General features: G+C 42.6%; 1 protein-coding gene across 1 annotated transcript in view; it reads right to left on the bottom strand.

Moving 5' to 3' along the window:
* Positions 1-788: 788 nt before the first annotated feature.
* Positions 789-15,751, bottom strand: part of LOC139169335 (G2 and S phase-expressed protein 1-like) — a 61,928-nt gene continuing 46,965 nt past the window's right edge. Inside the window, 9 exon segments of the mRNA XM_070755334.1 lie at positions 789-1,159; positions 1,500-1,625; positions 2,153-2,336; positions 4,029-4,265; positions 5,523-5,583; positions 5,772-6,077; positions 13,928-14,060; positions 14,642-14,812; positions 15,172-15,749. Of these exon segments, the coding sequence (XP_070611435.1) occupies positions 1,082-1,159; positions 1,500-1,625; positions 2,153-2,336; positions 4,029-4,265; positions 5,523-5,583; positions 5,772-6,077; positions 13,928-14,060; positions 14,642-14,812; positions 15,172-15,749 (1,874 nt within the window). The 3' untranslated portion in view covers positions 789-1,081.

Below are 15,751 nucleotides of genomic sequence, written 5' to 3'. Positions count from 1 at the left end.
CATTGATTCCAGAGCTGAGAGCCACAAGTACACTAGGCAGTAGTATTTTTCCTATTGTGTGCCTGCTTACTGTTCTGTAATCTCTCGTCCAATTTCTCCGTTCTTGTGAAGGGGGGGGGGGAGAAAAATGGGTCAAACACAGCAGAGATTGGCTACCAAAATTGCTCTAAAACAAAAAAAAAATACTTCAAAAAAACAGAGAAATGACTTAATAGTATTTTATGCTATTATTTCTTTCCTTTTGATAATGAGAACAAAATATGCAACTCCGATTTTATGTTATAGGACAAAACTTCACCTACATCTGAATTGTTGCAATAAGATGAAGAAATGTGATGGTCGTTTTGTTTTAAAATTTTTGTATTATTCATGCTATAAGGAATTTTATGAGGCAAACTACTTTTCTAACATGAATTGCCTTGACAAGCCAGTTAGAAATGGAAGGTTTGGGTCTAACGCCCAGTTAGCAGCAGCCAGTTGCTGCTAGCTACATTTTTTAGCCAGACAGGTGAATATAATTTTAAAAACTGAAACACGATTGAAGGTAGTTTGGGACAGTATACTGCAGTTTTGTATTGAATTATTCAAATTAATGAATAAAATAAAATTTTGGAGAACTCATTCCTTTTTGCACACGTAGTTGTTGACTATAAAGGAAAAGTCAGACACACATTCTGTCCTGCCATAAATAGTTCTGCATTTAAGAATTTGCCATTCTTACAGATATTGAATTGTGATTGTCTTCAGAGACTCTGAATATTTTGCAGTAATTATGAAAGAGTGTAATCAATATTTAAAATGCTTAACTTTATTTCAATATATTTGACAAACATCTACAATTTACTTTGTACAATTTTGAAACAAATATTTTTACCAGGAAATACATTTATTACAACCAAAATTGCTTATAATGTAAAAAAAGTCCATCTATTTTCTATTTTTCTTAGCAGAAATATATCAACATTTCAAGTTCCCGATTTTAATGTCTTTTTTCCAGTGAACCATTTTTCACTCTTTTCCAGTGAACTATTAGTTGCTTAACTCTAGACTTTTTCCAAGTTTAAAAACCATTTTTTAAAAATCAGAATTTCAGAAGAGGTAAATTTTCTTTATTTCCTTCAGGACTTAGTTTGATCAAAGGAGAGCTCAGATCTATTAGCTAGAAGTAGAAAATATATAATTAAAACATTGACTAAGCACAACTTTTACATTCTTGGAAATATAAAGAACCCAACCTGTTAGCAAATCTACATTAACAGTGCAGTTTTGATTACAACCAATTGCACCCAATTCAAATATTATATAGCTTATTAATGCCAGCTTTTGGCAGAATTTTGAGGTTAAATTTTCTAATATTACAGGAAATATATATAACATCAGATTGGACAAAGCTTAAAATATATAGTTGAGTGCCTCTAAATGTAAAATATACGCAATTAAACTTTATCATCAACACACACTTACAAACAGTATTGAGGGTGAGATAAAAATAACCTTACCTGCCCTGTAGGTTTCAAAGGAGAGGGTTTAGTTATTTCAGGAGTGTTAAGATCAATGAGAGGTTTGTTTTCACATTCCTGGGTGGCAACTGGTGTTTTATCTGTTTCAAATTCTATCAACAAGTCCTAAAAAAAGTGTTTTAATACTATCAAAAATGCAGAATGTCAGATACATATCTTGTACTCCCACCTCCCAAAATACAATACCTAAATATTTGATATTCTGCCGCTTCAAACAACCTTTAATTTTAGAGCTTGTGTGATCTAATTCAAATGTCCCCTTAAGCCATCAGTGTAAATAAGTTCCCAACCCACCTTTGCTAAAAACTGACACTCTTAACAAGAATATTTACGGTATGTCAAAGTATGGATGGCAGGCACTGATAGACTATTACTGTAACCAACATTTGAAAGAATTGCATTTACAATATTTTCAGGAGAGATGGATCTGCAAAGCACATTTAAAAGCAAAACCAATAAAACCCTTTATTTTTGAAATACCATAAAAGCCTTCCTAGTATAAAATATTACCATAATAAGTACACTAGGGGGTGATAGCATCTTTCCAATTCTGTTAAAAGCAGTACAGTAGTTGCAACATTAATTTTTACTGAAATACATGGTTTGTATTTTGACATGACAGATAAACTTACCTCCTTAGCTAGAATTACTTCTCCTGTTCCCCCCTTTTTAATAATGTCTTGTTCTATTTTGATAGAAGATTTATCTGGTGAAAATGTAAGCGCAATAGGTATAATTCTTGGTGGAGATAAGTCTCCTTCTGTTGAAGATGTGCTTGAAGACATCCATGTCTTGTTCTTAGTCACACATTTAGAACTAGGTAGAAACAGTGAAAAAACCATCTTTATTCAGAATTCCAACCCTGCAATCATTTACAGTGGTACCTCGTCATACGAACCCCTCGTCATACGAATTTTTCAAGATACGAACCCGTGGTTTGGAATTTTTTTGCCTCTCCTTACGAACTTTTTTCACCTTATGAACCCGCCACCGCCGCTGGGATGCCTTACCTCCGGACTTCCGTTGCAAGCGAAGCGCCCGTTTTTGCAATCCTGGGATTTCCCTACAGCATCGCAAAAACGAGGAAGTCCGGAGGTGGGGTTTCCCATGGAGGGGAGCTTCAGGGGAATCCCACAAGCGCAAAAACATGCGCTTTGGCTTGAAAAAGGGGTAAATTTTGGGCTTGCGTGCATTAATCGGTTTTCCATTGATTCCTATGGGAAACACTGTTTCATCTTACAAACCTTTCACCTTACGAACCTCCTCCCGGAACCAATTAAGTTCGTAAGACAAGGTATCACTGTATTTCTATTCAGTATTTGCAATTGTTTCTTTACCTCAATCTCACAGGAAAACAAAATTACACGAGAAATTGACTGTCCTTAAAACTTACACTAAAATAGTTAAGATACAGTAAGATTTTTGTTTCAATAGGTAATGTATCTTTTGCAAAATCCTTAAAACTCATGGATCCATATTTTCTTTATAATACTGTACAGTAAAAAGACAGCTTCTCGTAGAAATACATTGTTGTGGTAAATAAATAGTTACATCATTTGTACAACATCAGTCACAACCAATAGAAATCATAACTCTATTGTAATACATCACAGTATACTAATTGATAAGCTGAATAATTCCAATGCATTCAGTTGATGGATACCAGTATAGCATATCATAGAAAACCCTGCACTTTTTCTGGGATGTGTTTCCTTTCCTTTTCTTTCAGAAGAAGAATTGGTAAAGAGCCCAACCAAAGAATCCCTAAGACCAGGGGTAGGCAAAGTTGGCTCTATGACTTGTGGACTTCAACTCCCAGAATTCCTGAGTTGACATGACTGGTTCAGGAATTCTGGGAGTTGAAGTCCACAAGTCGTAGAGGAGCCAACTTTGCCTACCCCTGCCAAAGACCAATTGCACCCACAGAAATAGGCAAGACACCAGAATATAAACCCAGCAAACAGCACTCTTTATGACCACTGATGATGTTACCTAGATAGGGCAACGAAATATCTGCACAAAAACAGACAAGCTCAAAAGAGCACCAAGGACCCTTCATTTCAACCCTGACCTACAAATATTCTCCTTTATTGGTACAGAGAATTCCATGCTGAAACCTTGTAGTTTTCTGTAGAAGAGCTAAACTTGCACTCAAGATTTGAGCCAGAATCCCCTTTGGGGGTAGATAACCAACTTATTTATTTTCCACCTTAATTTTTTTACAAATAAGATAGCAAGCACATTCAACACATTTTTCTTGTTCTATTTTCTCCGCAACAACCCTATGAGGTGAATTGGGCTGAGAGAGGATGACTGGCTTTTATAGGCAAGACAGGATCAGAACTCATGGTCTAACTTTCTAATCTGGTCCTTTAATCAATAGGTCAAACTGACAGTCTATAAATTTGATAAATAAATAATATTCGCATTTTCTGAAATCAGAGATACGCCAAGGGTATATTAATAAACAATAATTGCAAAGATAAGGAAAAATGGCAGAAGACATACCTAATTCCCGCAGTCTTTTTAAAAGATACACTGGAGACTTGTCGAAGAGCTAAACAATTAGGGGATGACATTTTTCTGGGCACTGATTTGGGGGTCAGTGTTGAAATTCCTGAGATACTTCGACCAACATAGATGGGCAATATAGAATTCCTTCTGTCAGGAGTCTGCTTCACAGCAGAGCAGGATTTTAATACATTTCTTTCTAATTGTTTGATAGGTGTGGAAAATGGAGCATTGCTACAGAAATTAAGAAAACATAACAAATTTAGAACCCTAAAATTTCAACTAAGAGTCCTTATTTTTGGTAGCTTATTCATGTTACGTCCAAGTATTAGGAGGATAACTTATTTATTTATTTATTTATTTATTTGATTTTTATGCAGCCCTTCTCCTTAGACTCAGGGCGGCTTACAACATGTTAGCAATAGCACTTTTTAACAGAGCTTATCACAATGGTTTCAAAAGACATAGACAGTCCTTGTTTTATTGATAGTGATTCGGACTGGGAATTACAACAATAAATGATGCAGTTCTAAGGTATTATGTCCTGTGACCACCACGTCAACTTGTGAAGGCAGTTCCAGCATTTCCAGATGGGCAAATCCCATGCAGTCACAGTATCCCATGCTTGCCACTTGCAACCTCTTCCTGGCTTGTTTGCCTGTTAGAAACTGGCAGGAAAGTCACAAATGGTGATCAGTGATCATGGGATACTGTGACATTGTAATCATGAGCCATTTGCTGAGCATCCAGATCACAATCATGGAGATGCTGTGATGGCCACAACTATGAGGACTAAGTAACTCTTGTTTAGCAACATTGTAAGTTTGAATGGTTGCAGCACAAAGGGTCGGTCAGCAAGGACCACCTGTATTTTATAGGGTTCCAAGTCACCTGTACTTTATAATTAAGCTTAACAATTATTTAACAGGCAAACCTAAAGCTTGCCAATTGCCTAGCCCACTTATTACCAACCTCTGAAATTTCTGATAAGCTTATTACAATTCTCTCTGCAAATTGCAGCCATGGAAATTATCTAAATATATGGATATTGTAACACTGCAGGATAGCTTGACAGCGTCTTCATTTGTTTTCACAGGAAATTAAATAATTTGGATTCTATCAAAGTTCACCTATTTATTATTTATTTATTTATTTATTTATTTATTTGATTTGTATGCCGCCCCTCTCCGTAGACTCGGGGCGGCTAACAACAGTGGTAAAAACAACATGCGACAATCCAATACTAAAACAGCTAAAAACCCTTATTTTAAAACCAATCATACATACAAACATACCATACATAAATTGTAGAAGCCTAGGGGGAAAGAATATCTCAGTTCCCCCATGCCTGACGACAGAGGTGGGTTTTAAGAAGCTTACGAAAAGCAAGGAGGGTGGGGGCTATTCTAATCTCTGGGGGGAGTTGGTTCCACTTATGTTATAGAACAGTTCAATGAAGACTAACAATTGAAGTGGAAACCAGAAATTTACCTTTTAATATTGCTACCGGATAATACTGGATTTGATTGCAATACTCTGGCGACTTCATTTTCTGAAGAAAAAAAAATTAAGCAGAAAATACAGTTGACGTGTTCACATTAATTTTCTTCGATACATATTCAATTGCTTAATGTAATTCTAATCTCTTTTGTTGCCAGCGTGTACAATGGCATGTTAAGCGCAGAATCAACATTCTCCAAAAGTTAGCATAATTTAATGCATTAAGATTAATTTCCTTACCTCGCTTTAGGTTTGGAGCTGCTGCTTTAGAGTTAAGTTTGAAATTTGAACTTGTACTTGCATTTCCTGATATGTTTTTTGATAATACTGTCTGAAGACCAGAATCTAAACTTTTGTGCAGATTACTGCCTGCACTCTCAGATTTCAGGCTAGCTTTATATTTGGGTATAGTCACAGGATTTCCTTTAGCACATTTGGTTGTGGGTTGTTTTCCAGATGCATCAGAGTGGGCAGCATTCACTGAAAATCCTCTTATAGGTTTAACTATGGAAATCTTGCTTGTTACAGAAGAGTGCCTTGTTCTGACTAGGAAATAAGACAGCACAGACTGCATTATCATAATTGTAATCAAGCTTTTTTTTTAATATCACAAAAATAGGCACCAGTCCATTACAATAACCTTATATTCCGGATAGCAAAAAACATGTTTGTATAGTGGTACCTCTACTTACGAACTTAATTCATTCCCTGACCAGGTTCTTAAGTAGAAAAGTTTGTAAGAAGAAGTAATTTTTCCCATAGGAATCAATGTAAAAGCAAATAATGTGTGCAATTGGGGAAACCACAGGGAGGGTGGAGACCATTTCCTCCTAGGAGATTCCTAGAGGCCCCATGGAGGCTTCTCCCCATCTTTTCTGGCCCTGATTCCTCCCAGTAGATTCCTAGAGGCCCCACGGAGGCTTCTCCCCACCTTTTCCGGCCCTGTTCCCTCCCAGGTGATTCCTAGAGAGGTCCCACGGAGGCTTCTCCCTGCCTTTTCCGGTTACAGTTTCGAAGGCTCGGGTTTGTAAGTGGAAAATGGTTCTTGAGAAGAGGCAAAAAAATCCTGAACACCCAGTTCTTATCTAGAAAAGTTCGTAAATAGAGGCGTTCTTAGGTAGAGGTACCACTGTATATAAAATCACAAAAACAATGTGCGCTCCTTGTGCAAACTGTATCCCTACTAGCAGATATTTGTCATGATGCTGCATGCAAAAATGAAAAATAGATAACAGCATTCCATATGTCCCCAGACATATATTATTTTATAAGTGATCACTTTGGCTGGACTAGAGTTACTGTACCCTAATACCCTTCACCCCAACCACTGGAGCAATCCAGGAGGATGCTACTGTCACAAAGGAATCTGAAGCCATATAAGAAAATAAGATTACTTCCTTTCTTTCACACGTATTATCCATCTGGGTCACCAAGTTTATTTATGTCTTAAAAGAACCGTTGTACATACCTGAACGGTCTTCTCGATGCACTGGAAGGAGAGTCCAACATGGGTAATTCACCAATCTTATTGGTAGAGACTGAGTTAATTTAAATATTTAAATATGAGGTAGTCACCGCCCCTCAGCAGCCCCCAATACCTCAGTTTTAAAAACGAAACCAGTTTAAGGATAACCTGTTTATTGAACAATAACCATATAACCTCATAACTGTGTAACTTGAATCCCCAAACTCCAGCGACCTGGCGAAACAACCATGCCGGGTGGGTTTGGACTCTCCTTCCAGTGCATCGAGAAGACCGTTCAGGTATGTACAACGGTTCTTCTCCACTGCATCTGGAAGGAGAGTCCAACATGGGATATGCCAAAGATTACTGCCCATGGGAGGGAAAAGGCTGAGCTACGGTCGCAGGAGTTGAACACACTTGCTGCAAAACCCGTCTCCCAAACGAAGCTTCCGCCGAAGCCACTGAGTCCAGTTTGTAATGGCGTATAAAGGTGGTAGGAGACGCCCACGTAGCCGCCCTGCAAATGTCCTCTATGGACGCCTGAGTCCTCCAAGCCACTGAAGTGGCTGCACTTCTAGTGGAATGCGCTGTTACCCCGGTTGGTGGTACTTGAGACCGGGCTTTGTAAGCCTCCTCAATACAGTCTTTCAGCCAGCGACTGATGGATTTAGCTGACACTGCCAGACCCATTGATCGCTGACCAAAGGACACAAACAGTCGCTCAGATTTCCTGAAATGTCCAGTCCGTCTGATGTAGATTTTCAAGGCCCTCCGAACATCTACCTTGTGCCATCTCAGCTCGAGAGGGTGCTGTCCATGTGTGCAAAAGTCTGGCAACACTAACTCTTGAGCCCTATGAAACCCAGAGTTGACCTTGGGGATAAATGTAGGGTCTAACCTCAAAACTACCCGATCAGGGTGGAATACACATAAATCTGCACACGTAGACAGGGCCGACAGCTCCGACACTCTGCGTGCCGACGTAATTGCCACTAAAAAGGCAGTCTTTAAGGAGAGCAATCGTACTGGAATAGTTCTCATCGGCTCGAAAGGAGGGGCTGTCAACGCCTTGAGTACCAGGGAAAGGTCCCACGTCGGGAATCTGTGTACTGGAGGCGCATGAGTGTTAATCGCGCCCTTAATAAAATCCCTAATCCAAGGATCTTGTGCGAGGGAGCGAGCATGGGGTACCCGGATGATGGTTGCCAGAGCAGCTAAATGCCTTTTCAAGGTATTCGGGGCTAACCCTTTCTCTATACCTGACTGTAGGAATCGTAAGATTGACACAACCGAAGCCTCCCCCGGATTAAGGTGGTGATCCAAACAAAACTTACAGAAGGCCGCCCAAGTGGCCTGGTAGAGTCTTACCGTTGAAGGGCGACGTGCTGCCTGAATGGTGGATATAACCTCGTCTGGCAAGGCTTGCTGTCTCAGACCCGCCCTTTCAAGTGCCAGGCGGTCAGTTTGAACCACTGAGGGTCCGGATGGCAAACTGACCCCTGAAGCAACACTACCTCGGAGTCCGGAATCCTCCACGGGGGAGACACCGACAGGGCTACTAGGTCTGCAAACCAAGGCCGTCTCGGCCAATAGGGAGCCACCAAGATCATTTCCACCCCCTCCCGAATTGTCTTGTCTAATATTCTTTGAATAAGACACGTGGGGGGAAAGGCATACAGTAACCCCTGGGGCCATGGTGACCATAGGGCGTTGACCCCTTCCGCCCCTGGCGTCGGAAACCGGGAGAAAAACCTCTGTAATTGGATGTTTGCTGGGGTGGCGAACAGGTCCACCAATGGAAGACCAAATCGTAGCACTATCTGCTTGAAGAGTGCAGGGTCCAGCTGCCACTCCGAAGGATCCAGAGTGGACCTGCTCAGCCAGTCCGCCTGCACATTGCTTGTCCCGGCAATATGCTCCGCCGTCAGAGAGGCCAGATGAGATTCGGCCCAATCGAAGAGGTCCGTCGCTTGAGCCATGAGGCGATGAGACCTGGTACCTCCTTGATGGTTGAGGTGGGCTTTTGTGGCCACGTTGTCCGTCAGAACCAGGACATGCCTGTCCTGAACCCAGGGAGCGAAGGTCTGAAGGGCTAAGAACACCGCTCTGAGTTCGAGAACGTTGATATTGACCTGGGTTAAGTCCTCCTGAGACCACAGGCCCTGAGCTATATGAGGCCCCATATGAGCGCCCCAGCCCGACAAGCTCGCGTCTGTTGTGATGATCACACGCTCGTGGCTGCGAAGAGGAGAACCCTGGATCAAAGCTGGGGACAACCACCATGCCAGCGACTGCTTGACTGAAGCTGGGAGTTGCACCTTTCGATGGGAGTGACTCACCTTGTCCCTCTGGGCCGGAAGAAGAAACCATTGGAGGCCCCTCATATGATGGCGAGCCCAAGGCACAATCCCTATGGCTGAGACCATAGTCCCTAGTACCTTGGACAATGTCGCCAACGGTATTTGCCTTTGTCGACGAAGGCTGGTTACCAATCTCCGTATATTGAGGACCCTCTCTGGTGTTAGCGAGACCGTGTCCTCTGCAGTGTCTATGATGGAGCCGAGGTGTTGGATTGATGTGGTGGGATGAAGATGGCTCTTCTCCACGTTGACCGTGTACCCGTGCCTTTCCAGAGTTTCCCGTGTGAGCGCCAGATGGTGTTGCGCTTGGACCATAGACTTGGACATAACGATTATGTCGTCCAAGTATGCCATAACTCTTATGGACTGGGCCCTTAGATGTGCTGTCAGAATGTCCATCAGCTTCGTAAAAGTACGGGGAGCCGAAGATAGGCCGAACGGCATGGCACGGTACTGGTAGTGGACCCCGTTGAGACAAAACCTGAGGTACCGACGATGAGCTGGCCAAACCGGAACATGCAGGTAAGCCTCTTTGAGGTCGATAGAAGTGAGAAAATCGTTGTGCCGAACAGAGGCCAAAATCGACTGCAGGGAGTGCATGCGAAATCTGCGATACCGAATGAAGGTATTCAGGAGCTTTAGGTTTAATATCATCCTGAACCCCCCCGAAGACTTCGGCACCAGGAACACAACGGAATAAAATCCCGTGCCCTTGGCATGTTCGGGCACCTTCTCTATTGCTTGTATGTTGAGAAGGTGTGTTATCTCCAGTTGAAGATGACGCCTTTTGAGTGGGTCTCGCGTTAGCGGACAGGTGACAAACCGGTTTGGCGGGGGCTGCAAGAACTCCAGGCGCAGTCCTCTTGATATTGTGGCCCTTGCCCATTTGTCGGTGGAGGTAATCCTCCAGGAGGCACTGAAGCGTTGAAGTTTGCCTCCTATGGGCTGTAAGGGATCCAAGTCATTTTGTGCGCCTGAAGCCACGTTGGTTCCCTCTAAAAGGACGCCTTGACTGCTGGTATCCTCTGGGCCTATCCTGAAAGGCCGCTCGGTCCCCTCTAAAGGTGGGTTGGCCATACTGATTTTGGGGGTATGACCTATTAGTCTGACTAGCCGAGGAAGAGGAATCCCAACGAAAGGGCTGACGGCGAGCGTAAGGATTGGGTCTACGCTCCTGGCGCCGGTATGCTCTGGGGAGGGTCTTACGTTTGTCCTTATCCTCAATGAGGACAGGGTCCAAAGCCTCTCCAAAGAGCTTCTCCCCTTGGTATGGAGATGATGCCAGGTTCCACTTGGACTTTAGGTCCGCTGGCCAGCTCCTCAGCCAAAGGAGGCGTCTGGATGCAAGTGACGCCGCCATCCCTCTGGCCGAAAACTTTGCGGCATGGAGAGTTGCATCCGCTGAAAACTGCGCAGCTGCCCATAATTTACTGAGGTCCTGCCGTAAGCGACCTTCTTCTGGAGATAGGCGGGCTTGCACCTCCTGCAACCACATTATGGAGGCCCTATTGAAAAATGAAGCTGAGGTCGCCGCCCTAAATGCCCAGCTTGCCATCTGATGGGATTTTCTTAGTAAAATTTCCGCCTTTCTATCCTCTGGTTTCAAGCTGTCGCCCGTTTCAGATGGTACCAAGGCCTTAGATATCAAAGTCATTACCGGCTGGTCTATGGGCGGAAATTCTAGCAGCTTTTCCATGTCATCATCTAAAGTATAAAACTTCCTTTCGATGACCGAAGGGCCTTGAGCTGCTGCAGGCTGCTGCCATGGGCGCTTGATGCTTTGCCTGAATATGTCCGAGGATGGCACATGATCAGTCTCGGGTTGGGGCTCCTTGAATAATACTGCCGAAGGCTTAGGGTCATCTGAGGCCTCAGTAGCCTTGGTTGGACCCGGTAAATCTGCCACCTGCTTAGCTTTATGCAGCAGAATCTTGAAAAGGGGAGCCTTAAAGAGTCCAGCTGTCACCGGAGGATCAGGAGTTGTCTCATCATCCGAAAAGTCGTATTCTCTTTCGGCATCCTCTAGGGGTGACGGCTCCTCCATCCAGGACCCCATACCCGAGGGGGGCGGTGCAGCCCATAGGTTCCTGGGCTGTGCTGGCTGGGGGTGTTGGATATTCTGTTGCACCCCAGCTGCCATCCCTTGTGAGTAAACATCAGAAATGAGTCCCTGTAAGGCAGGGGACATCTGCTGCCAGGTATCTGGTTGCACACGCAGCCCAGCCGCAGTGGGCGTAAAGGTGGCAGAAGGGGCACTCTTCAATGAGTGGCTGGCAGACCCTGGCCTTGGTAGCTGAAGGCCAGATGGAGGAGCAGCCTGAGGCATAAATGGGTGCTGCCTCTCTGGAGACCAATCTCTCTCTGATAATGTCTCTGAGGGTCTCAAAACAGATAAGGCTGGTGGATCCCTGGCCTGCAATAAGGGAGAGACGGTTCTTGGAGCTAAGAGGGCTGCCTCCAGTTTCTGCTCCAACGCTTTAATGCGCCTCTCTGCCTCCTTGATTGAAGAAGAGGCTGTGGCCTTAGATTTTTCTTTGGACTTCCCCGTACCTTTATCCTGAGGCAATACAATGGGGGAAGATGCTTTCTCTAAGGTTTTATCCTCCATTACTCACGGTTAACAGTTGTTCTATTATTAACAGAAGCTGCAGCACGCTGACAGATATAGCTGTCACTGAGCAAATGCACTCAAAATGGCGTTTTGGCACTTCAGAGCCTACGCCTGAGTTTGACAGGTTGGTCGCGCCCATTGATTGGGCGGAGAGCAACCTTATACCCGCCTAAACAGGGCGGGCGCGGGCATCCGTTGACTCAAAATGGCGTTCCCGCTCTTTTTTGCCGCCCTCGCCAACACAGGGAGCTTCCAGCAATTTATGCCCCCCCCACACAATTCGCTTTTTCGAGCCAGCCGATCCAAGCGGCTTCCCCGGCTCTGCAAACGGCTTTTCGGCTTAGGCGGCAAAGGCGGCGGCGGCGGCGTCAATCAAAAGCCGCCGAACAGCTGAGAGGCGCTGGCCCGGCGCCAATTCAAGCCGCCTTCATTCTCCGCGGCAATCCTGCAGTTCTACATTGAAATTCTGCAGTCCAAGCTTCCCAGTGAGGGGGGCGGACCCCCTCACCTTCAGCTGACAGCCGGGTATGACCACTGAGGTCGGGGACCCTAGGCTGAGGTGCTCCTCGTTAGGCATGGTACCCACGGAGGGAAGGGAAGCTCGAGGAGATTAACGGTGGGGGTTATTCTGCCCGCGGAGGGCAGAGACCCCTTAATTTCCCTTTCAAGAGTCACTGCACCTGCAATTAGAAAGGGGAGAAAAAACAGAAATTAAATAATTAATTATTAATATTATTATTATTATTTTTATTATTATTATTATTATTATTATTATTATTATTATTATTAATGCTTCCTCAGAGAAGCAAACTCAACAGTCTCTACACTAAGACTGAGTTTTTAAAACTGAGGTATTGGGGGCTGCTGAGGGGCGGTGACTACCTCATATTTAAATATTTAAATTAACTCAGTCTCTACCAATAAGATTGGTGAATTACCCATGTTGGACTCTCCTTCCAGATGCAGTGGAGAATAGCATCTGAACCTAGCTTTGTCTTGCTATGAACATACAAGTCATTGTTCTTACTTAATTAGAATATTAATCAACACATTTTAAAGACATCATTACCCATGAATCAAACCAGATAGGAGCAATTCAGACTCAGATCTGTATAATTCTTAGAGATATTTATTTGATAGAGCAGTACACTGGTACCTCTACTTAAGAACGCCTCTACTTAAGAACTTTTCTAGATAAGAACCGGGTGTTTAAGATTTTTTTGCCTCTTCTTAAGAACCATTTTCTACTTAAAACCCAAGGCCGGAAAAATTTCCCAGGAAACTTGAGAGCGGCACGAAGACCTGGCCAGCTTCCTGCCATGCCCCCTGGTTTTTTCTCTCTGGTGCAGTGTATGGGAGGCAGCTTTGCACCGGGTTTATGGGAGGCACGTGCTCCTCCTCGCCGCCTCAGAGTCCTTCTGGGTTTTTTTAAGCCTTAAAGTTGGGATTTTTTTTATTCCCCTCACCTCACCTTCTTCCTTTGGCAGCGACTGTCCTCCTCCTCTTCTTCCTCCTCCTCCTCCCACCCAAATTCCGAGCTTTTATTTCTTTTACATTGATTCCTATGGGAAAAATTTCTTCTACTTACAAACGTTTCTACTTAAGAACCTGGTCACGGAATGAATTAGGTTCTTAAGTAGGTGTACCACTGTGATTTATTGTACTTGTCTTTTATGTTCTGATACATTTACAATCAGTTTTAACATATTTAAAAGCATTTGCTATTAAATTTCACACTTTTAAAATGCTGCTAAGATGCTTGTGCTGTTGGAGAATTTACTCAAGAGAAGCATCGTTGTCATTGTACTTTAATGCAGTTTTGTCTTCTATGAATAGCTGTGGCTCCTGCCTTCCCCTTCCCCACTCAGTGTTCAACTCTGACTACTTGAACATGTTTTCATTAAGTCACAGTTCCCATTCCATGCTATGCACTAGAATCAAACTACAACTGAATAATTACCACTTCCACTTTTAGGAGAAATTGACAGACTTGAATTGAAACTTGAATTTATGCTGGAAATAGAGGAGGAAGATGAAGTATTTCTTCCCCTATGAACATTAGTAGGTTTCAGTTGTCTCGTTTTCCTTTCCAACTGTAAAGACAATGATAAATTATTTGCCTGTATGGTAAAAAAATACAATCAGGTATATTATTCTGGCCATTATGCTTTGATTTTTTTTTCTCATCAAATTGCATCTCTCTACCTGAATAACTGCAATTGTAAGTACATGGCTATCTCTTCCATTCCATTATAGTAGAGGTCCCTAACCTTTGGTCTGTGGCCCAGTGCCGGGTCCGTTGGGAACCAGACCAGGCAAGTAATGCATGTGCAAAACCATGCCCCTCCTTTCCCACAATGTTGGTCCACAGAGGCAGAAAGATTGGGTACTGCTTCATTAATAGCATATGGATTTTCTTCTGTTTAGTATGAAAAATTAGGTCAAATTAGACAGAACTTGCTTCTTCGCAAATTACATTTCTGTATCAATTTTCTCATCTTGATACATTGCATGGGAGAAAATCAAAACAGTTCTCAAAGATACACTAGTTAAAATGTATTTTTTAATTAACTTGTTATGTTAAAAGTTTAAATCATGGAAAAAGTACTTTCAGATAAAATACTGAAATGACATGTATTTGAACATCCAAATTGATTGATTGAAAAGTATTCACCTTGCTGGGAGTAGGGAGAGTTCTCTTGCTTGGCATGGATGAACTGGTAGAAAATGACAATTCTCCTGCATCTGAAGCTACGCTTGATTTGTCAGAGAGCAAATCTTCAGATGATCCCATACTGTTCGAGTAAATCTTGTTGGAAGAACTAGGCAATTTTCCTTGCTGGGGCTGCAAGATTTGGATTTGAAATATTTGTAAAACAAATAAATATCAGAATACAAAAATCTCATGTTATTTCTATTAAATGAAAACTATCTTGAATAGTTTTGCCATCAAACAATACTCATCACTTTCAACTAGCATTCTGACCAATCCAGGAAATACACAAATGTTTCAGATTCAAACAATAACCTTAAAAATCAGGAGCACAGAGCTACATGCTTTCTCAAAAACAGAAACATAAAATATCAACAAACTCACAGATTTACATACCAAGTAGACAGAAAAATTCTATTCTACTTAGAATTAGATTGCAATATCATGACACAACTGAAAGCTTAGGTATAATACAAAATAAAAACCTTTACCTCGCCTGCTACTAAGTAGTTGTTATTTCTAAGTGCAGGTGATGCTTTTACAGTCTGAAATTTGCTTTTTTTAAGGCTTGTGTTATTCTTTGCTTGGGGTGAGGATACAGTGTCCATTTTAGGTAACTTGTCTGTTTTAGCAGGACTTGGGGCATTTAGAGACACTTGGGGAGAACGTGGGCTGTCCATTATTGCGACAGGTTGCCGTAAACCCTTCTGAAGTTGCTTGCTTGGGCTTTCCCAAAGACAGTATGTCTCTCTTCTAGTGTTTGTTGGAATTTTATCTGCCCCTATTCCTTTTTCAAAGATTTTCAGTTTTGACTTTGATTCTTTCACAAACTTTTCAACAATCGCTGTCTTTTCCTCCTTCAGACGAATAGTATTATTTTTTTCTATTTTGTTTCCATTTTTAAGCTGCAGAGCTAGCAAGTGAGCTTCTTTAAATATTTCCACAAATTTATCTCCTGCAGGAGGGCTCCAAGGGAGGTCATGTGCATGTGATCGAATTTGACTTTCTCCGTGGGATTCAAGGCGCACAGCAATGCATTTTTCTTTATGGCCCACTGGTCCAATAAAACTT

The sequence above is a fragment of the Erythrolamprus reginae genome, chromosome 6, assembly GCF_031021105.1.
Source record: "Erythrolamprus reginae isolate rEryReg1 chromosome 6, rEryReg1.hap1, whole genome shotgun sequence".
NCBI lineage: Eukaryota > Metazoa > Chordata > Lepidosauria > Squamata > Dipsadidae > Erythrolamprus > Erythrolamprus reginae.
This window is presented reverse-complemented; position numbering and strand designations above follow the sequence as displayed.